Genomic DNA, 23,017 nt, shown 5'->3' on the forward strand with positions numbered 1-23,017 from the left:
GTTAAGCTCTGCGTCACTCACCACAGGGAACAGGCCCCCTGGAGAAGGGGACTTCAGGGGGTGGGCGGGATGTGGATGTGACTGATGCGACGGGGTCGCGACGGCTCAGGGATGCATGGCGAGCTCACAGGCTACTTCGCTGGCAAACGCTGGGGCTGGGCATGGCACTGAGGGGCTGGGGTGAGGTCCCCCCCCCCCCCCCCCTTAGCCAATGAAGGAGAAACGCCGCACTGACGGGGAGGGGGGCTGCTCAGGGACACGGCGTGAGACACACTGGCGGTGAAGAGCGGCATCAGAAATAGGGGTGAAACACACACACACACACAGACAGTCAGACATAGACCCACCCAGCCAGTAGCACATGCTGTGTGCAAACTCAGGTTTATGAGCTGGTCTCTGATTAGTTGGGTAGGTGGGTGGGGCTGGGGGTGCATGTGTCTGAAATACAGGCCATCAGAATGGGGCGGCGATGATGTGGCGGGGGGGCGGTGGGGGGGGGGGGACTGATCCCTCCCCACTGATCAGTCAATGCCTGCAAAACAGCCGAAGAAAAACCATGCCTGTCAATTAGCAGGTAGGATCTAGCAAAAGGAACAGAAGAGACCAGGCTGAGTATCACCAGGAGGGGGCGCTGACAGACACACCCACAAGCTCACCTGGTAGACGGGAGCCCCGTCGCCGCTAACGAGGTGGCTCGTGCTGCCGTTTAGATTAATACTGTGCTCGTTAATTAACATCACGGGAGATGCGCATTTGTCACCAGGCTAAACATCAATAAAGATCCTTCCGTGGTTCAGGATGATTTATCCTCCATGAACGCTCTCGGCAATTTGAGGCATATGCAAACAAACCGGGGGGGGGGGGGTCCCATTATTATTTTACATTTTATTTATCCAGCAGATATTTTGCTGTCAAAGTCAGTTCTAATTTACTATATTTATATGGATGGAGAATCCCAAAGCAAATCGTTTACTTCAGGGGATTCCAGTTAAGCCCATATTCTTAACCATTACGCCCCCTAATGATCCAAAAAAAGATGCAGCTTAAGTTTTCGCTGCCATAGAAAGCAGACAGGGGGGTGAGAAATTTGCTGGGAATGTGACCGGCATCACAGTAAACCGGCATTTCACTCAACACCACTGAACACTGGCTTGCTGTTAATCACGCCTCTCTCTCGACATCAGGAGTCTTTCTGGCATGGAGATGGGGCAACAGCTGCATGAAGCCAGGACCTCCACAGAGACGCATCAGCCTTGGGTCTGAGCATAAACCAGCGTTCCTCTGCCATCCAGAGTTAATCTCAAACACAGAGCCCGACTGGAATTGAGTGAAGTACTCAGGTTAAAACGCATTCTTAATACGCAGTGGCCAGCCCCCATACGCAGTGGCCAGCCCCCATACGCAGTGGCCAGCCCCCATACGCAGTGGCCAGCCCCCATACGCAGTGGCCAGCCCCCATACGCAGTGGCCAGCCCCCATACGAAGTGGCCAGCCCCCATACGCAGTGGCCTGCCCCCATACGCAGTGGCCTGCCCCCATACGCAGTGGCCTGCCTGACGCTTCAAAGAACGACATGGAGATCTGGGTCTCCGGGAGGTGAGAGCTGACGGGGGCCCTCAGATCAGACAAACAAGTTCATCATAGCGTGGCGCCACCCGGGAGGAAAACACTAGCTGGCCAATAGAATCCAGCGACCGCTACCTCTTGGCCTATCGTCTGGGGCCTCTGCGAGATCATGCCTGAGAGTGCAGAGAGAGAGCGCACTCACACACGCACAGACTGACCGACACACAGACAGATAGACAAAGACACACAGAGACACGCACACGTACCCGCATACTGGGATCTCTTCAATCACAGCAGTGTTCTGCAATGTTAAACCTCCTCATAAACTCAGAATGTTGCAGGAAAACACTGCAATCGTGCGTCTCTGTTACAGAATCCCGTCAGCATGTGAAATCTATCATTTACATAGCAACATAGCACACCTGGCGATCCGGCGCTGCCAAGAGCTCCGCCTTACAGCAACACTCGCCCTTCACGCGTGAACGGCGTGTCACCGGCGTGTCCCCACTGCGCCTGCCGCCCCGACAGCGTCAACCTCTGCCTGTGTGGCCGGCATCTGCTGACATTAACCTAACCGGTTCTGACTGGACTCCATTCCTCCAGTTCCGATTATCCCTGCTATTTACTGCAAATTCCAAAATTAAAACTTAAATTTCCCAAACAGGCAATTAATAAAAGAAACTGTCAAGAAGTATTTCTTTTTAACGAACGGTGAACTTATGGAGCTAATTAAGTAACAGAGCGGGGAAGCAGAGGGATAGCGGTGGCAAATGCAGGGCTCTCTGGGGGCTGCGTGTGACACGCATGTGACACGCATGTCCTCGCATGGGGGCTGCGTCAGACATGCTCCCTTTATTCAGATCTTCGGGGACTCTTCCGAGGTGGCACCACGTGACCCGGCTTGGTGGAGGGGCCCCAAGGTGGGGGGGGATTACAGCGCTATGACAACAGCGGCGCAGTCACGCGGATGCCTGCTAGACTTCACGGCCGAGTAGCAAATAGTTTGCATTTGACAAGCTCCCGGGAAACATGGGGGGCATGTTTAGCAGGTGGAAAAATGCAAACTGAGGCCACCCTTGCTGTTCACTACTGCCGCCCTGCTGGCTGGCGATTTGGCCGCCATCGCACACCAGACACAAGCAGAAGGCAAATCGGGGCCTTGGAGGGCCGTGTTCGGGACCTGACTGGGAATCGGGTCTGGCCTGCTCCATCCAATCAGAAAACACAATGACCCGCTGCCAGGGGAGGGGTAGAGCAGAGATCACATCCAATCAGAAAGTGAGCCTCAGTGTCCAGGCAGCCCCCGAACGGGTTTCTGCCATTGGAGTGTAAATGTATGACAGCATGGCGCAGATGCCCCTCTGGAAGGTTCCGGCATGTTCTGGGATGACCTGGAAGCAGGGCCACTAAACACACAACCGTATTTATAACGCGACACAGAAACCCGGAATGAACACACCCAGGTGACCCTAAGCTGCTTGAGCGACCGAGTCACCATGAAGGGCTTTCGGGTTAAAACCAAGCCAGCGACGGAGCCTCGTATCCTGCAGAATCCCTCCTGCCACCAGCCCCAGCTTGTTGCTGCCCTCCAGACCTCAGAAAACCCAAAACACCCCGGGGCTCCGCAATCAAACCTCCGCTGTTCATGTTAAACAAGCGCAAAGGAAAGAGGGATCAAAAACGGGCAGAGAGCAGAGACGGCCTCCCCGAAGGCACGCGTATCTGATCCAGCGCACATAAACATGGGGGCCTGTTTAAAGACACCTGCATCCTGTCGGTAAGGGACCACGGAAGCCATGTGTCCAATCATTCTCCTGCTGCACTTAATCCACGCGCCCCCCCCCCGACCTCACCCCAGTTGAAGGCTGATCCCAGGGGCCACACCCCCCCGTGCACGGCACGGCCGCAGCTCGCTGGGACCATTTTCCCGCCCGTGACCAGTAGGGGAGTTAATGGAACAGCTCCCTCCTTTTGGCTGCGGAGTCCACACTGTTTACTCAGCTGCCCTTTGTGACTCCAAGGATAAGATTTCGCTGATGTCCGGGCTTGTTTCTGGAGGGAGGGGGGGGGGGGAGTTCGATGTCACAGAGGTAAGCCTGAGACCGGCGTTCCTGCATTCTGCTTCCCCCCCCCTCCCCAATTATCCCACGTACTAATGTTTTTGTTTTTCTTTTTTAAGTTAATCCTACTACTGAAGGGTGAGTTACGGAGGAAGTATTTATTAAAAATCAGAGAACACCGGTACCCACACCCAGGCGCACGCAGACGGGCTTGTCGGACTCGTTCAGGCGATTTTAACAGGCCCGAAGGTGCCCCTCCCGCAGGCATGTCCGTCCCCCGCGCCACGGCGACGGATTAACGCTCCGTATCCCGGGACGCCTCAGCCGGGCCCGTCTGACACCTTCAGCGTTCGTGGCGTTCCGCCCCGGCTGGACGTGGGACAAAGCTGGGAGGAGCTCATGCGCAAGGCGCTGACAGGACAATAAAATCAAAACAATACCCACAACACCCCTTGGCTGTCTCTCCCCCAGGCGGGGGAGCTGGGCCCACGCCGGTCCCGCGTGGGGGCGACTGGCGAACCCGTTCATTAAGGGGGCAACACCTCACCATGGGTGACAGCTATGAACTTTGGGAAAGGACAGCAAATACCATCCACCACCGATTGTCAGAGAATTCTGGGATGGGGGGGGGGGGGGGGGTATCCATAACCTGCTAGGGAGGGGGTGGGTTTCTACCAAAAGTATGAGATCAGTTGGGACATATTTACTTTAGTGTAAGGTAACGCTAAGAGGCCTGAAAGAAAAAAAAAGTGTGTGTGTGTGTGTTTCTTCAGGGGTCAGTCAGCATACGGCAGTGTTTAAATGGGGGGGGTGGGGGGCACTCACAGCTCACAGGAGTGACTGTGACTGTGACCGCAGCAGTGAGCTCCTTTTTCCACCTGGGAAAAGTGCAGCTACGTCGGTTGGACGTGCCCCATATTCTCCTGTCTGACCCCCCTACCCCGGGACCCCCGCTAAGCCATTAGCCAATGAGCCAGTGGTAATTGAACACTTATTATGGGGGAGGGGGGGTGGATTAGCAGGTAGCGTTTGCCCTGACCTCCTAGTGAAATTAACCAGAGCAGCTCAATGGAGGGGAGTCACAGAGTGCTTAGAGCTGAGGGGATTTTGCCAGGGTGGGTGCAAGAGCGGCCCCTTCCTGCATCTTTGGGGGGGGGCGAAGGCCTGGGTGGGTGAGCAACAGTCGGGGGGAATGTCTGAGGTAACAGGAGCTGGGAGGGCCAATGAGCTCAAGCTTGGGGTCACACTGGAATCACACTGACCCTCCCCCAGTACCCCACCCTCCCATGCCAGATGCCGGACGCTCTCAGGTGTCACATCAGCCGGGGGGGCGACAACTGGGAGGTACCGTTTCACCACCATAGAAGTGTTTCTGGTGCAGTTTCTCCACTCTAATGGCCTTAAACCCCCAGAACGCGCCTCGTGGGAATCAGGTATTACAGGCCTCCCATTACCCCCCTCCCCCCCATTCCCGCCCCCCCCCCCCACAGTGACACGCGCCTCGTGGCATGCGGCAAACCTGATGACCCATCTTCATTTGCCGCCTGTTCCTCCGCATGCCAATCCCCCGCAGAAGCATGTCGCGGCATGGAAAGACCTTGGCGGGGGGGGGGTGGTGTATTGGGGGGGGGGGAGGCAAGAACAGCATAACCTGCACACACGCGCAGGACCATGGAGCCAGTGTGTGACTACAGGAGCCAGGATTGCTGTCAGACCATAGGTCTTTGCTCATGTGACTCTCAGAGACTCCCCTGGGACTCTGTGGATAGGGGACATTAATGACAGCTACTCTGTATAATCACACAGACGTAATTTAATGACGAATTGTACCGCTTTGACCCAGTGGTCTCAGCAGAGGATACTAAACTCTCTTGCAAACAATTTTCAACTGAACCTTTGCAGTGAAAATGAAACGGTTTTATTTGTCACATGTACAAGTCCGAGAACAGGAACATATGAATCCCATCTTGCTCCTCTTTTCTGAGGGGAGATGAGATCGCGTGAGATGTGGCTCAGCTAAAAATGGGATGCGAACCAACGACCACCTGAGGCCTCGGCCACTGAGCCACACACTGAAAAAAATGTCACCATGTATACCGCAGAAACACTACGATCAGACTGAACATCGCAAGGACTGAGAGAAATTCCACACACCGCCAAGGTTATGGGTTTGAGTCTCTGCCCTTTATGTTCCCCCTGTCTCACACTGGTTTCCTGCAAAATCAAGGCTGTTTTTGGTGTCTAGCGCACCCATACCACCCCAGTGCAAGAAGATTGATTTCCCTCCCCAGAAGGGTGAGAGAACTTCCACCCCCCCCGTCCCTCCCTCTGTAACCTGGGGGGATGTGCTAACACACTCATAGGCAGAACGTTCCCAGAACTGGTTCCGTAGAAGGTACACCTGATCGCTCGCTTGCTGGGGCGGGAATAGGGAACAGGGCAAGAGCAAGGCGCGCGAGACGGGACGAGCAGAGCGCGAAGGCGCTGGCACAAACATCCCCCCAGGCCAGGGGCATTGTGGGAATAGCGGAGGTGTCAGGGAGCGTGAGTCAGGATTGGTGTCAACTGAGTCAAAAGGGGAGTGGCAGGGGACGGGGGGGGGGTCCCAGTGGGGACATGTCACACCCACCTCCCGCACGCGTGAAACACGAAGCTGACATGCCAGCACACAGCCTTCTCGGGTTTCCAGCAGCCGGCGGGCACCACGCCCACGTACACGGCACACGGTGAAGGGGGCGGCGGACCGGCCCGCGGCACGCCGGTGTCAGCTTACAGCTGGGGCATCACGTTCTGTACTCTGCGTGGAGCATACATTTCCTCATGGAGCTCCAGGACTGGGTGGAGAAGAGAGAGCGAGAGAGTAAGGGACGGGCAGAAACTTTCACCGCCACCGCCGGCGGATTGCAAACGGTAGCGTCTCAGAGACAGAGAGCACACCGGCTAAAGCCGGACTTTCTCAAACTATTAGCGGCATTTTCCATGAGCTGTGAACTAATTACCACCTGGTGTCAGCCAGCTGCTGGGGTCAGACCCCGCCTTACGTTAACGGCTTAAGGTTTACCTTCTAGAAGACATGGTATCTTCTCCAGTGTGGAATCGGCAGTGCGGAAATCAGTTCCTTAACACCCATAATTTTGTTTTATGTTCACTTCATTCTTTATCCTGCAGGTGGCCCAGTAGTGAAGGAATGAGTCTTCTCGTCTGAGGTTGTACCACAGAGGGTGTGTTACTTAACGCTAATTACTTCTGGAAGGGTTATAACCAGCACAGCCGGTTCCTCTGTATTCCCTCTCCGGGGCGACTTCCATCGCGAATCGTAATGACATGGAAAACACACTTTTTATTTCATTATAATTATCAGTGTAAAGACAAGCTCATATAACAGAACATGAAAACTTTTTATTTAAAAAAAACAAAAAAAAACATGGCCTGATTCACGGCTGGCATTGCAAGCATTTACCGTCCCTTGAATTTCAACCTCGGAGTGCCCGCCTGGCAAGGCGAGGGTTAACAGCCAACCGACACGCTCGGCCCGCAGCTGCTGGCTGTCGAGGTCCCGTTACCATGGCCTGGTCTAACCCTCTTAGGGTGGGCGGAGCCGAGAAAAGTAACGAGGCAATCCCAGCACTTTGGCGCCTGCCGGTGTTTGTCTAGCGAGCTCAACAGGCATGTGGAGAACCTGACCCGACCTGACCCGAGTCCTACGAAGGGGGAGCATCCCAGCAGCATCGTCCTGGAGAGCCGCCCCCCCCCACCCCGCTCACGCCCCCCCCACCCCGCTCACGCCCCCTTTGGGGTTACATAGTAGGACAGATTCTTGTTACATTTTTGCATTTATTTAGCAGTAGATTTGTGACGTACTTTTTGAGATAGCAGGGTCAGTTGGTCCCCGGACCCGCTGGGGGTTAAGGTCTGGGTTCAGGGGCCCAATGATGACGTCACTCTGCTAACCCTGGGACGGTCCTGGACTTCGCAGAACAGTCACATGTTTGTGGGCCTTTGAGTAAGGCCTTTAACCCCTAATTGGTCCAGGGGCGCTGCCTGCTGGCTGACCCTGCGCTGTCACCTCCAAGCTTGCTCTCACCTGCACGTGTGTCTGTCTGACGGACAGAGAGACGGGATAGGCAAAGTGTAACGGGAGTGATGGCATAGTGATCTGCTCCAGGGAAGGGAGGGCATGAGAGCAGGAAAGCAAGCCGATCACCTTCATCCAAGAGGAAAAAGGGTGGATGCCATAGTGCTCCAGCCCGGCTTGAGGGGAGGAAGGCAGGCCTGTGCCCCCGCCCCACATCGGAGTGATTAAGCCTGGCCTGGGTGGAGGAAGGCAGGCCTGTACCCCCTCCCCACATGGCCTTGCATAACTACTGCGACAGTTGACACTTGGCACCAAATCTGACCAAGATTCCCACAACGGCTGAGCAAGCAGACCATGTGTCCTCCCCTCTCCCCTTGTGAGTGGCTGGCACCCATGGCATGAGCCAGCAGGAAGTGAGGGAACCTCCACCGGCAGCCGCTGCAGTCATAACGGACCCGAGAGCTAAGTCTTGGTTTAGGAATTCCAAGGAAATAATGTTTACCTCAATGCCAGCATACATAGTGCCGGTACATTCAGGGCCTGAGATTCCCGTGGACCAACCGCACAGCCTTCCCAACACGGCTTAGAGGCGGGTGACCATTCCTGAAAGGCGTGGTGTCATTCTTGGGAAGCTACCGGACCTCACAGTATTTGCTGTATTTTTGAAGGAGAGCCACAGACTACATAGATCTAGACTATCTTCGGGTGTTTGAAGGGTAATAATCATGGAAATTACATATTTCCCATTTAAGTGATGGTAACAGGATGGATATGGTGAAAAACATGCTCCCACAGCAAACAGCCATTATATACTATTAAATATCAAACAGAAAATTAACTATATTCAATAAAACATGCACAGCCTCAGTTTCTGAACTCTTGTTCCTAGGCGACCACCCATATCACAAATTTATTGTTCCGATTTTTGTGGTTATTATTTTTTCTACCAGCGAACCAACCATCTGTAATAATAATTCAGGCTGTTAAATCTTTTCTAGCTTTTCTTACAGATGCCAGCTGAAGTGTTAATGAGTTCAGGAGCGCCCGCAGAATCGGATCTGTCAAGGCACGAGCTGAGTGTCTGCCGCTGTTATCGAGGATCCGGGTGAAATTAAAGCAAAACCCAGCGAGAAATTTTACACAGAGGGAAAGATTTTAAAGAAAAAAAGATGTTTATGGCGGGATCAGAATCGAGCGCTGTGTATAGAAGGTTCCGGAAGGTTTACGACTGCTTGTCTGACCCGAGGAGGTCGCCTCTGAGGCCTGACTACTGCTCCGGGAAAACAGCGCTTTCGATGCATTTCAGGCCCCACGTGTGTGGCTGACGTCAGGATAGGCGCAGGAACGTGGACACGGAGGGGGGGGGTATGTGGAGGGGACCCAGGGCAGAATGGCTCAGAGGGGCAGGACGAAGGGGGCCTGGGGATGTGGAGGGGCAGGACTAGAGGGGCCTGTGGATGTGGAGGGGCAGGACTAGAGGGGCCTGTGGATGTGGAGGGGCAGGACGAGGGGGGCCTGGGGATGTGGAGGGGCAGGACGAGGGGGGCCTGGGGCCAGGGCAGGAGGACATGGTGGGGAGTCGGGGCAGATGGACACGATGAGGCAGGAGGATGCTGAAGAGCCCAGGGGCCATACAGGAATCTCCTACTGCCCCCGCCTTATCATCTCTACATTTTAATTGACACCCCCCCCCCCACACACACACACACAGAACTTCATATAAGAGAATCTGCCCACGTATGATTTCATAAAGCATATTCTCATATGATTTTAATTGATCACAGAAGTCTATCTGCGCAGAGTTAAGCAAATTAACGATTTTAATAAAACAATAATCTTTTAAGAGCGGAATTATGTATGAGGGTAGGGTTAATGAATTCAGAGCTGAATTAGCAGATCATTATCTCACCCAGCACCAACTTTAATGAATTCCTCAAGACGCTGAACATGCTCACCAACGCCACCGCCTGGGAGAAGGACGGCACTGCCTCTGAATAGCCCACATTGCTGCCACATTAATCACATGCACACGGCAGCCTTATCTAAGGGCGCCGTCGACTGAAATCGCTCTAATCCGGCATGGAGGGAGCGGATAACATGACACTTCTGACCGAGAGACTGAGGATTTTGGGAGGCGTAGTCTTCGTTGCCATGGAGATGAGATGTCTCAGCTCTTGCCACTTGGGGTTGCTTGGGGTCACCCGAGTGGGGTCGGCAGAATTGTGGAGGACAGCATATATCCTCCCCCCCAAATCACTGTTTAGCAAAAGTTAAAATGTAATGACATCAAAATATGAACCACAGAGTTTTACTCTATCCATGCCCCCCCCAGACCCGATCGCAACTTATTGTCAAAGGCTTGGACCCCTCACCCCTTCTACACGGACTAAAATTTAAATCAATAGCTACAAACTCTTCCTCACGCTTAACCCTCTGGACCAATGAGATGTTTTATCTTTTTTTGAGACTCAGTTGTTCCTTATTCACACAAACACACAGGCTCCTAAGGACCGGCTAAAACAATACAGTAAAAACTACCAAAACTCACAGAATGAGCCCAAAATAAACTTACTCCGGTACGTGTGTCTGAATCCCAGGCTACCCGAACAGGCAGGAAAATCTGTACCCAGAATGCACCATCCGGAACGAAAACTGCCACAATGAATTCGCTTCGGAAAAACGCCTGCTCTTGGCACGCCACTTCACTTAGGAAACTATTTTATTCTGCTAAGTGTTATTTGCCTTTATTATGTGACTTTAACCTTTTATTACATTTTTTAAGGTTACAGTAACACCTTCATTGCTGTGTAGAAGGAAAACTTGATTCGTATCTCATACAGTGCAGTACTGCTGTATACTGAACACACTAAACAGCCCCACAAATTAGTGTTAAATAATTGGGTAATTGGTGTTTTAAGTACTTCAAGTTATACAGAAATCCTTGGTGGACTGCTATATAGATCTGTAAGAGCGCTTTGCGACATTGGGGGGAATCGGTAAGGGAGAGACAGGGAGGGGAGAGAGGAGGACAGGCGGGCACCCCCCCACCGCTCTGTCTGCTCACCGAGAACGCAGAGAGACAGGGAGCGGGGAGAGGAGGACAGGCGGGCACCCCCTCACCGCTCTGTCTGCTCACCGAGAACGCAGAGAGACAGGGAGCGGGGACAGGAGGACAGGCGGGCACCCCCTCACCGCTCTGTCTGCTCACCGAGAACGCAGAGAGACAGGGAGCGGGGAGAGGAGGACAGGCGGGCACCCCCTCACCGCTCTGTCTGCTCACCGAGAACGCAGAGAGACAGGGAGCGGGGACAGGAGGACAGGCGGGCACCCCCCCACCGCTCTGTCTGCTCACCGAGAACGCAGAGAGACAGGGAGCGGGGAGAGGACGACAGGCGGGCACCCCCCCACCGCTCTGTCTGCTCACCGAGAACGCAGAGAGACAGGGAGCGGGGAGAGGAGGACAGGCGGGCACCCCCCCACCGCTCTGTCTGCTCACCGAGAACGCAGAGAGACAGGGAGCGGGGAGAGGAGGACAGGCGGGCACCCCCCCACCGCTCTGTCTGCTCACCGAGAACGCAGAGAGACAGGGAGCGGGGAGAGGAGGACAGGCGGGCACCCCCTCATCGCTTTGTCCCAGTACGGCACACAGAAACTCCTCACACCCTGGGCAGCAGGGATCAGAGACACTGAGAGGAAATGGGGATGAACACAGTCATTCATGTGACCGATAAGGCACTGGGCGGGTGACCCCCCCCCAACCACCACTTCAATCACAGTTTTCCCGACTTTGGGTTTATTCTGGGTTTTCCTGGTTTAGTTGTAACAAAGTGCTTGCCGAGGGCTGATCTCCACATCTTACCACCAGAAGGAAACCCATAAAATAAAATTTAATTAAAAAAAACAATAAAATATGGAACTATTCCTAGCAACACAGACTTCTCTGCTACACCGAAACAGGGCGAGTGTGCACCGTAAAGCAAAGCCCTTATGACTGATAAACACTCAAGGCAGGTGCATAATCACGAATTTCTGTCACCCCCCAAATCTCCACCCTTCCCTCCCCTCCCAACTCCCCCCCACTTGTCAAATGCATGCCTGGGGTCCTTCTCTGCGGGTTGAAATCGCCACATTCACATGTCATAAAAAGCAGGACGCGAGCACTTCCCCTAGCGGCGTCCTCGGCTTCTGTCTGAAGCAGTCACTGCGCCGAACCAGCTGCTCCCAGAAAAGGGCTTTTGTTTAAAAAAAAAAACAAAAAAAAAGACACCGACTGCGAGTTTGGGCCGCATCCATTGGCCACCAGGGATGAGGGAAGGAGGTTGGCAATGCCGGCCATTTAGAGACCACCCACCCCTTTTTTGGCATGCCCCCCCTGGCCGCTCTTATCAGACGAAAGGCCCTCGAAGGGACCCCCAGCTGGCGGGGGCTGCATCCTCGCAGTGTTTACTCTGAGAAACTCAGATCCTTCTCAGGCTGAAAGCGCCCGGCCCGTTAAATAGGGGCGGAGACTAAAAGCCTGAGGTAGAATGTAGGTCAGGGAGAAGCCGCGGGTTTGCCTAACGAGGCTCGTCTGAAAGCCCGCCCGCCCGCCCGCCGCTCCACTCCGGCTGCGTAGGAGCAGAAACAGGCCTTTCAAGCCGCTCCTCTGAGCTCCCGGCAGCTGTAACCGTCTCCAAGACAAAAAAGGTACTGAAACAGACAGAAGCCCGAGACATGGTGATGGGGGTGGGGGTTGGGGGGCCGGGCTCAGGGGGTGTTGATTACAGGCAGGTGACAGCAGCCTTGGTCGGCTTTGTGTTCGGACCGAAACTGTAACCGGAGACGGTGATCCAGCCACCACGAGCTGCGGCAGAGCAGGACATGAGACATTACAGGAACGTTCAGGCCACGGCGGTCGGTCTGATCCGGTTGCGGTTGCTCGACAATGAAGGGAGCACCCTCCAGTCGGTACCGCTGCCCGGTACCAGATTAAAACATATCAAGCACATACTGGCCTTCATCGGCCTCCTGACACCCACTAGGAGGGTGCATTACAGAACTCAGACCGTTAGGGATCCAAGCCCCTGTGTGGAAGGTTATGAGTTCAGATCCCGGAGCTGGTAGAGTAATCATATTACTGCTCCAACCATGTCATCCAACACTAAATATCTGGCAGTCTATCAAAGTAATCGGAACTGAAAACCTGGTGACATGATCCTGTCGGAAGGAGCTGACATTGTGGGTGGGACTCTGCAGGTTTGGGATCTGTGCCCTTCCCAGATGGTCATAGGTTCAAACCCCGTGTCCGCTAGAGTAATATCATCACGAGTCTCTTAACCCCAACTGCTCCGGGGACCCTGTCAGCCACCTCATGCAGCCCAAAGTGTGTTCATTTGTGTCTGTCTCTCTCATAGCGCAAGATGGAGTATGCGAAAGGTAGCCCCACTGTGGGTGAATAAAGTACCTCTATTCGATTCCATGGCCCGCATTACAGAGCTTTGCACACGCGTGAGGCGCCGTTGAACAGTGAACACCCCAGAGATTGCCGGCAGAGCCGCCGTAAAGGTCAAGCTGGAGACGTGAGCAGAATTTACAAGGAAACAAGCAGCGTGAGATCTTAAAAAAGAGAGGAGCTAACTACAGAGACAATACTGAGGCTCCTATCCAGCACGGCCGGTATCACACACAAAAGAGTTTACCTGTTAAAAGTTCACAAAAAAACATTTTACACCGTGCCTGACTAAGTCAATTCTATTGTTGAGCTAATGACATGAAGTCAAAATCTAATAGGGAGGAAATAAGACTGCCTTAATTTTAACACACTGACAATGCCACAAAATCCCTGCCATTTATTCTGAAATGTTTTACTGGTAACGAGGCATTTTCAAATATTAAGACACTTCCTAAATACAGACTGCACCATTAGATCTCTGGAGTCTTTCTGCTATATAATTTGTTACGTAATAAACAGTTTAAGTACAGTGTGAAGATCCTTAATTTCTTAAATGCAAAACACAGAGTCAGGAAATCCAACCACTTATTAAACTAATTTAACATTTAAACCTGACTGCCGCCTAAACATCAGAGCTTTAACTGGGGTAAAAATCAAAGAGTTTTTCAGGAAGGGGCCCTGATTCATATACGTGCTTTTCAAAGCCTTTTTCCTTAAAGCTTTACAGCCGCACTCACGCGCACGGCATTAAACGCGCGGCGTGTGACGACGAGTCGCGTCGCCTGACTGCGAATCACGCGACGGGGCGGCGGTCAGCGCCGTCCTGATGTTCCTGGGGGAGCCCCTCCACCTGGCTCCCGTCAGGCGTGATTAAATGCCAGCGCGGTACGGTGACACACCAGAAAGGTGACAAAGGAGCCCCCCAACTTCAGACCCAGGGATGAATGGCTTTCCCGTGTTAAACAACATGATTTAATAACTTTTTGCAGCCGAGGGACACCCCCACAATGCCGATCCTGCCAATAAGATAATTCCTCAAAAACCTTATTTTATTTTCTTTTCACTAAGGTCTTTTCTAAAACTGTTCAATAACCTATTAAAAGGCTGATTATGAATTCATCTAGGGCAGGGGTGTCAAATTTCTGTCCTGGGGGGCCGGAGCCCTGTGCAGCTTAGTTCTTTCCCTTTTCCACCACAAATGATTCAGCTCAAGAGCTGTGTGGCAATTAGCACGAGCAGGTGCGAGGAGTTAGGTCAGGTGTGTTAAATGAGGGGAAACCCAAAAAATGTGTAGGGCTCCGACCCCCCAGGTCTTTAACACCCCTGATATAAGTGACCCAACCCTTTCATCATTCCATGGCAAAACATTTTATTGTAGAATAATGGACCAAACGGGTCAAACCTTCTCATGGTGTCCACCCATGTTACCAGTAACGCTGGGTAAAACATTTAAACGTTCTGACACATACTGAATTTATGCATTCATACTAGATGCAACATCAGGAGACCCCATAAAAGAGGGAAAAACTAGTCCTGCGTGTAGGAAAGAGAATCCAGCGAGACAAGCCAGCTCACGTCAAGCCATCTGCTGTAGCCAGACCGCAGACTGCCGATAAAAACAAGCCAGAGGCATCAGACACCACGATATTGACCATAACGGAAACGCAGTCACTGTATACTTAAATGTGACCGCACCCCCAATGCGTAGGGAGCAAAAAATTGTCATGCTGCTTCCAGAAACTTCTCATTCAAAAAATAAAATCTGATCTATGAAAGTCATTCAGAAGATGTAATGAATCACAAGGTGCCAAGACAAGGGACTCGATGGGGAGGGGGTCTGATTATGGCACAGGTGAGGAGAATGGGCAGCCTCATCAGCCGCTCCCCCCCATCTGACACTGAGGAATTACTATATGAACCCCCCCCCCCCCCCCCAATGAGAAATAAGGGTTCCCAGCCACGTGCCGACTCCGGGCCCACCGTGTCCCGATTACATTGGTATATATCGATATCTGTATCGAAAGTGATTCACTGAAGTTCTTGAAATGCTGTTTTGTTATTGAAAATTGTTCCAGACGTCTGACTTTAAATAAAAATCTGAAGTGGACCTTTGACCAAAAACTTGGAGAACCCCTGGCACAGGGGTCTCTCACGTTTACCTGTACGCTAAGTAACACGTTCCCCTGTGCTAAAGCTACTCAGTGTGAGTGAAGGCGTCACGCCTCCGATTAGCGGGCTTTCAGTCCGGATTCCTGGGCCGTCCCAGAAGCCCGAGCAGGGCCGAGGGCGGCAGGTGGCTGGGCTATCGGAGAGGATCAGTTACGGTAGTAACGCCTCTGTCTTTCCTTTCCCATCCCTGCACAGCCAGCCTTTGCAAACATGCTAATGAATGCTTTGGCGTGGGGGGGGGGCTCTTTTCGCCTCTTTTCCCTGGCCCCTTCCAGTAATGTGCCAGATACCACAATCCATCGGTTGCTGCAGATATAGAATGGAATAAAGAAACAGAATAGCAATACTTCATTCATCCCCATTGAGGTACACTTTCACTTTTACTGGTGAGAGCCTGGTGGGGGGGGGGGGGTCACAACCCAGGGTCAGCCAGCAGACAGTGCCCCTGGAACTGGGGGGTTAAGAGTCTTGATCATGCAACTATTCTGCTGAGACCGGGGTTTGAACCAGTGACCTTCCGATCACAGGCACAGAGGCTTAGACTGTTGAGCCACACAGATGTGCAGATTTGACCTTGATGCAAAGGCTAAAGACCAGCCCAAAAACCACATTTTGCAGATCTCGCAAAGCAGCGGTCACTTCTGTAGATAAATGATCCCCCCCCCGACTCTGATAAGCAAAGCCAGGGATGCATTATTTAATGCAGCCTGTTCGTCACCTTTCAGCACGCTAACATGCCTTGAGTGGGCAGTGTGATGAAAGTTAATGCTGCAAAGATGTTTCTAGAACCTTTATTACGTGTGGAGGCCATCTGTCATCATACCAATCATGTGACCATGTTGCGGAGAGCGGGGGGGGGGGGCAGCTTGATGGGAGTGACCATTTTACCTGCATGGTCTGAAGTGGGGGGGTACAGACTGCAGAGTGATGATTCCCTAACGCCCCCAAGACCGCAGCTTCAGATTTTATGAGATTTGTGTGTGTGTGGTGGGGGGAGATTCGTGCAAACAGGGTCTGAATTGGAAGCAGGGAAGTTCCACACGTGCTCAAACAGCTGATGTCTGGGCGGTCCGGAAACGTGTGGGGTTGGTGGGGGTAAGTGTCCTGTTCAAAACACCTGGCATGCTGAGCATGCTGAGAAACAGGGGGGGCACACCGACCTATCAATGAGTCAGGAGCCGCCCCCCCCATCAGCGGCCCATCAGGCGTGTGCTTCAGCATTCCCGGCCTCTTACGAAACCGAAACCCCCGCGCCGAAAACAACAGCGGCAGGGCGGAGCACCGGCGTCACGCGTGCACAGCCCCGTCTGAAAGGGAGCCCACGCTCAGCTCCATAAACACACGGCAGCCAAAGCGCCCACCACACACACGGGGCTCGAACCCATCCGGGTGACTCATACGCATTCAGGCAGCACTGGCAGCAGAGCGAAACCTGACAGGCTCACGCGGGTGTCTGCGCAGAGGGCTGCGGCCCGCCGGCTCACGCGGGTGTCTGCGCAGAGGGCTGCAGCCCGCCGGCTCCCGCGTGGCCCACGCAGTTAATGATCCAAACACAGGGTCTGAGCCACAGGACGCCAAATGCAAGTGGCCGTCGTGCTTTACTGCTTAAGAACAGGGACCAGGAGGCACAGGGTGACAACAATTTACTTCCTGGACAACTAATATCAGTCCAAATAATTATAACACATAGTTTTTATAATGATATTTTAATACAGTATATTTTTTGAATATATTTTTATCATATACCTGCATCTGTATGTCTGCCAGCCTGTGTCTGTCTCTATCTGCCTGCCTGTGTCTGTCTATCTGCCTGCCTGTGTCTGTCTATCTGCCTGCCTGTGTCTGTCTCTGTCTGCCTGCCTGTGTCTGTCTCTGTCTGCCTGCCTGTGTCTGTCTCTGTCTGCCTGCCTCTGTCTGTCTCTGTCTGCCTGCCTCTGTCTGTCTCTGTCTGCCTGCCTGTGTCTGTCTCTATCTGCCTGCCTGTGTCTGTCTGTCTGCCTGCCTGTGTCTGTCTCTGTCTGCCTGCCTCTGTCTGTCTGTCTGCCTGCCTGTGTCTGTCTCTGTCTGCCTGCCTCTGTCTGTCTCTGTCTGCCTGCCTCTGTCTGTCTCTGTCTGCCTGCCTCTGTCTGTCTCTGTCTGCCTGCCTCTGTCTGTCTCTGTCTGTCTCTGTCTGCCTGCCTCTGTCTGTCTGTCTAAATCTGCCTGCCTGTGTCTGTCTCTATCTGCCTGCCTGTCTGTCTCTCTATCTGCCTGCCTCTGTCTCTCTATCTGCCTGCCTTGTGTCTGTCTCTATCTGCCTGCCTGTGTCTGTCTCTATCTGCCTGCCTGTCTGTCTCTATCTGCCTGCCTGTCTGTCTCTATCTGCCTGCCTGTGTCTGTCTATCTGCCTGCCTCTGTCTGTCTCTGTCTGCCTGCCTCTGTCTGTCTCTGTCTGCCTGCCTCTGTCTGTCTCTGTCTGCCTGCCTCTGTCTGTCTCTATCTGCCTGCCTCTGTCTGTCTCTATCTGCCTGCCTCTGTCTGTCTCTATCTGCCTGCCTCTGTCTGTCTCTATCTGCCTGCCTCTGTCTGTCTCTATCTGCCTGCCTCTGTCTGTCTCTATCTGCCTGCCTTGTGTCTGTCTCTATCTGCCTGCCTTGTGTCTGTCTCTATCTGCCTGCCTGTCTGTCTCTCTATCTGCCTGCCTCTGTCTCTCTACCTGCCTGCCTTGTGTCTGTCTCTATCTGCCTGCCTCTGTCTGTCTCTATCTGCCTGCCTCTGTCTGTCTCTATCTGCCTGCCTGTGCCTGTCTCTATCTGCCTGCCTGTGTCTGTCTCTATCTGCCTGCCTGCCTGTGTCTGTCTCTATCTGCCTGCCTGTCTAATGCTGATGCCCTGGGTTCCCATCCACACAGCTTTCAGGTACTGTCTCCCCTGCATTAAACTCTGTAAGACCCTGTAACAAGGAAACTGGTTCTGGATGGTGTCCAATGCTGGATAATTTCACCAAAATGTCGTAAAAATCCCTCAGCTCATCAACCACCCAAACGCCCCACGATCCACCCAAAAAACATTCAAAATTGTGATTCTTTCACAGAATGTTTCATTCCGTCCAAAGTTGTTTCACATTTTCTGTGTTAGATGTAATTGATTCGCAGTCGATAACTGCTAACAAGTGTAAGTAACAGGAAAACACCAAGTGGGACCAGTATAGTGATACTACTGGCCAGAGTCCAAATGGAATTAAACAAAAGCACATTTTACTGCTTAAAAGTAGGTTACAGTGATCTGCCAAGGAGAAGCATTATTTCCTGCACGGCCTTATTTTGATGGTGAAGTTGCATATCTGAGCAGTCAGCAAACCGGAGACCGTATCCACAACACGTCGTCGCTAACGAAACCGCAGACTAGCCGAGCTGGCGCCGGGCCAGGGTGACGGCGTGCCATGCCCTGACTGGGGGCTCTGGCGCTCTGCCGAGCTCGCTCAGTCCTCGGAGGCTGCCAAATCACCCCGAGGTTGATTACAGGGGTCCAGACTGGGCTGGGAGGCCCCCTTCCCGGTGCCCCCCTACCCTCCACCCCTCATCCTTAGCGTCCAACACCCCTACCCAAGGGGCACACTCTCGCTCACTCCTGCCGGCCCCCCCCCACCTTATCTGAAAAACAGCTGTTGTTTTGGAAAAGGCATCCCAGATCGCTGGTGTTTTTAGAAGTGGGAGGGGGATGTTGGGGGGCAGGGTTTTATAAGGGTCAGGCGAGTTCAGGCATGGTGCCTGGCCCGCCGCCCGCTGCCACGCGCCAGCCCACACCGCTTAGAATAACATCACAGGAGGGTGTGTCCATTCCCCTGAAGGTCTCAACCAGGTCCTCCTTGAATCCCCTCCGCCAGCCGCTAATACAGAGTAGTAGCCACCAATCTGCCATCAGCAGGACTGGGCTGCCCCCGGGGTCGCGGCCAGTCGCTACCTCCCGCTCGACATTTCCTGCCAGGGAGGGGGCCAGCTTGACAAAGACATCAGGGGCAGACATGGGATGCCCCCCCCCCCCCCACCACATGAGCCCGCAGCTTGACGTATGTGCACCATATACCCTTCCTCATTTATAAGCCCTCAAATTACAGCTAAGGAAATAAAGGCATTACCCATAATGCAAAGCAGCTGTCAACATCCCTTAACGACAATAAGTCTCCCCAGATACATTCACCAGAGCCAGAAAACACCCGAGGCGATTCCAAGCAAGCTGTACACCACTTGTATTTCACCATCACCCTAGTCAGCCGAGGTATTACCAGGTATTTCCATACCCTTCACCCGCCCCCCCCCCCCATGTATAACAGTAATGGGCGGGGCAGGCCTTTGCCGTGAGGCGGAGCATCAGGTGGCGACATGTGAGAAGGCCACACCATGGCATGACTCACAAGAGCGATGCACGAAAAGTTGACACTGAGAGAACGCACCACTTTACTGTCGCCAAGGTCTTCTCTGGAATGTTCCGGAAAACGGCTCAGATGGGGCCTTTTAAGCGTCAGGGTTCACCTTCGACAGAGAGACGTCCCGGTCCCGCAGAAAGGCGCTTGCCGCGCCTCGGAGAGGCTGGCATTTGTGAAATGTCAACACCCGGCACTTAATCCACACCTTCAGCGCGACAGGCGCCTGACTCCCAAGAAAGGCAGCGCGCACTTTCCGCTGACAAGTCGCCCCGCGCCATCCCATCATCGTCACTGTCACAGACACGCAGCTAACGGCTCGACGTGTAACGGGCGCGATTAGAGTACCACCACTCCCACCGGGGACCTGGGCCCCGGGGCCCGCCCAGCTAGGAGCGGCCCCGTTTCTGACACCTCAGGAATGGAGGTGGCCCCATGGCCACGAGGGGGCGATAAATCAGGACACAGCAAGACCTAGTAAAACCGAGGGAAACTGTACAAACATTTCCCTTATTTCAGCGATGCTGAAGCAGCAAATTCTAACAAGATGGAAAAGACAAAGCAGAGATGGACAGAGGATGGGGTCAAACGGGGACACGATCGCATCGAGGGCCCAGGGCAACAAAAAAACCGGGGAATCAAGCATCCTTGGACAGAATACAGGGGCGCTGAGGATTGACAGACCCCTCCCCCCCACCACCTCCTCCTCCTCCTCCTCCTCCTCCTCTTCCCGGCGGACTCACCTTTCTGCGAGGAAGTCAACGACGCGGCGGAAGTCAGCGATGCAGTATTCCCGCTTCATGTCCATGAGGACGCTGTCGGAGGCTGACTGCACGGGCACATGGAGGAAGGCGTACACCCGGGGGTGGCTCAGGATCTTCGCCATCTCCTGTGGTTGGGGGGGGGGGGGGGGGCATAGAGGCGAGGGTTACAGCTCCTCAGAGAGCTGAAGGGGGTGTCCTCTGCCAATCCACACCTGCGAGTCATTTTAACCTTTTCTAACATAACTGGGGGGCATAAACATCTGCCCTACGTGGAGTCCCCTTCACATCTGGAAGAACAAGTCCCCGTCCCCCCCCCCTCAATCGCCAGCCCCCTGTAAGTGCAACTTACACAAAAAAACACACAAATCAAATGGTAGCTAAAATCGCAGAATGAGAAACACTGAGTAGCCGTTCAGGTGTTTGTTTCTGCTGGTCCGCAGAGCTGCCCCCTTCACCTCCATGCAGGCTGTGACGAGGTACGAGGGCGTGAATTTCGGGGTTACTGGTGCGCGCGCACACACACCCTCACCAGCCCCCGCCGGCCCCCGGTGTCACCGGGGAGGACAGCAGGGAGAAGTTAACCTTTTTTTTTTTTTTTTTTTTTTTTTTTAAAAGAAAAGACCGGTGACATTTCTTCCAAAGCAATAGGACATCATGGGATGCCGCCAACCCCCCCCCCACCGACGACGAGGCCGCCCAGTGCTTAAAACAGCTGGGAGAGCAGCTCGCAAAACCCAGGAGTCACATGGCATTTCTCGAAAGATCAGCAGGCTGCAACTGAATTCCCAACGAACAGAACAATTACACGTGTCGAGAAGTCAAACCCCTCTCGCGACGCCGGGGGGGGGGGGGGCTTAGGCCTGCCTAGAGGGCAGCCACAGACCAAACAACCCCCCCCCCCCTGCCACCCATCATAAACAATCACTCAACTACCAAATTGCAGTGCTAATTAGCCCATAGTTCTGCACGGTAACGAACTGATGACACCTTAGACACACTCCTCACAGCCTCGAACCCGACCCCTCACGGCGCACTGCTGTGGCCCCCACCCCGGGAAGCCAGCCTCACACGATCCTGCTCTGCGGACCCAGGAGCCAGTACCAACACAAGGTCTGACGTTTCATCCGGCACCCAAAGCGAATTGTGTCTGTTCCGCAGCAGAACTCAGAACCGGTGTGGGTCCCGAGTCGGGGTTGGGGGGGGAAAAATAATAAAAAACACAGAAAGAAAAACAGACAAATGAGTGAGACTCTTGAGGAGAGACAGTAGCGGGTGGGGGGATGAAGTCAGGAGCCCCCAGCTACTGTGGGCCCTCGTCGGCTCGCCTTGTTAGCCATACGGTATTCACCGTCTAAGGGGTGGCAAGCCAGCCCTCAGCAATCGGCTGATTACGGTCCGTCTTCACAATTACATTGTATTGTGCACCCCCCCTCCCCCCCCCGCATCTCGCCTCACAGTGGGGTTACACGGCAGAACATCCAAATTAAAGGAATTAATTAGCCCGAAGAATGCCGGCTGATTGGGAATCTGGATAAATCACCAAGTCCCGTCACGGGCTGTCCAGACGCTGCACCCCCCACAGGGGGTCTAGGGGACGGAGACGGCGTTCCTGAGGAGGGCACAAGACACACTGCCCCAAAGTCACATGACCTGATGCCATATCACAGGCGAGATGCGACTGAGTGACAGGTGAGAAGAATTTCAATTTCTATGTTTAAATCGTCAGTATGGACTGGTGGGCTGGGGGGGGGGGGGGGGGGGGGGAGTATTTTGAATATAAAACAGTGGAAAAAAACAGAACTTTAATTTCCTACTGAAGACAGAAATTGCGTTCGACATCTGATTATAGTTTAAGATATGAAAAGAATGCGGACTTGTTAATTAAACAACTTATAATTAAACAACCCGTGTTAACAACACTATCTGATTGGCTCGTGTCTCGCCCTGGAGCTGCGCCGTGTTTAATATCCATCTTATTTACTCCGTAAAGCAGTCATTTACTTAGCTATGGTAATGTGTGCAGGGAACTCATTAAATGAAGACAATACGGGCTTCTGATTTTAAAATAACCATCCAGAGGACTGTAATTGGTGGTGGGGGGGGAGGGGTCAACTGGCCCGGGCTTATAGTATCAGACTGGAGCAGCAGACCCCAGTCAAGCCCAGACATGCTACACAGCTCAGGGACACAGTAATCCATTTCAAAGCAGGATCTTGCACTCGGGCCCAGGAAGTGACATCACAGAGAACATATTACAACAGGAAGTAGCTAGGAGGGGAATTCCGCCCAAAGCCAAGATGCTTATTTAGCTACACATATCCACTACATGTGAGGGTTCTTCACACGTGTAGGTGTGTAGAGAAAACCCGAGCTGAACATCTCGCTGTCATGGATCTGCGCGTCCCATGTCGCACAAAAAAGTAACTTCCGACAATCGAGCCTGCTGACGCCTTCGAGCCCAAGTGTCTGTCAACTACACTGGTCAGCTAACAGTTTTGATAAGCAGACTAATATAGTCACTTTTACTGAAAAACAAATGGAACACATATAC

At 53.3% G+C, this 23,017-nt stretch overlaps 1 protein-coding gene across 1 annotated transcript in view; it reads right to left on the reverse strand.

Annotated features, from left to right (window-relative positions):
* The window catches only part of cdkal1 (CDK5 regulatory subunit associated protein 1-like 1), a 203,727-nt gene that overhangs the window by 73,760 nt on the left and 106,950 nt on the right, over positions 1 to 23,017 (reverse strand). Inside the window, exon 10 of the mRNA XM_072716755.1 lies at positions 20,446 to 20,591. Within this exon, the coding sequence (XP_072572856.1) occupies positions 20,446 to 20,591 (146 nt within the window). The remainder of the gene's footprint in view (positions 1 to 20,445; positions 20,592 to 23,017) is intronic.

Source organism: Paramormyrops kingsleyae, chromosome 9 (genome assembly GCF_048594095.1).
Source record: "Paramormyrops kingsleyae isolate MSU_618 chromosome 9, PKINGS_0.4, whole genome shotgun sequence".
In the NCBI taxonomy this organism is placed as follows: Eukaryota; Metazoa; Chordata; class Actinopteri; order Osteoglossiformes; family Mormyridae; genus Paramormyrops; species Paramormyrops kingsleyae.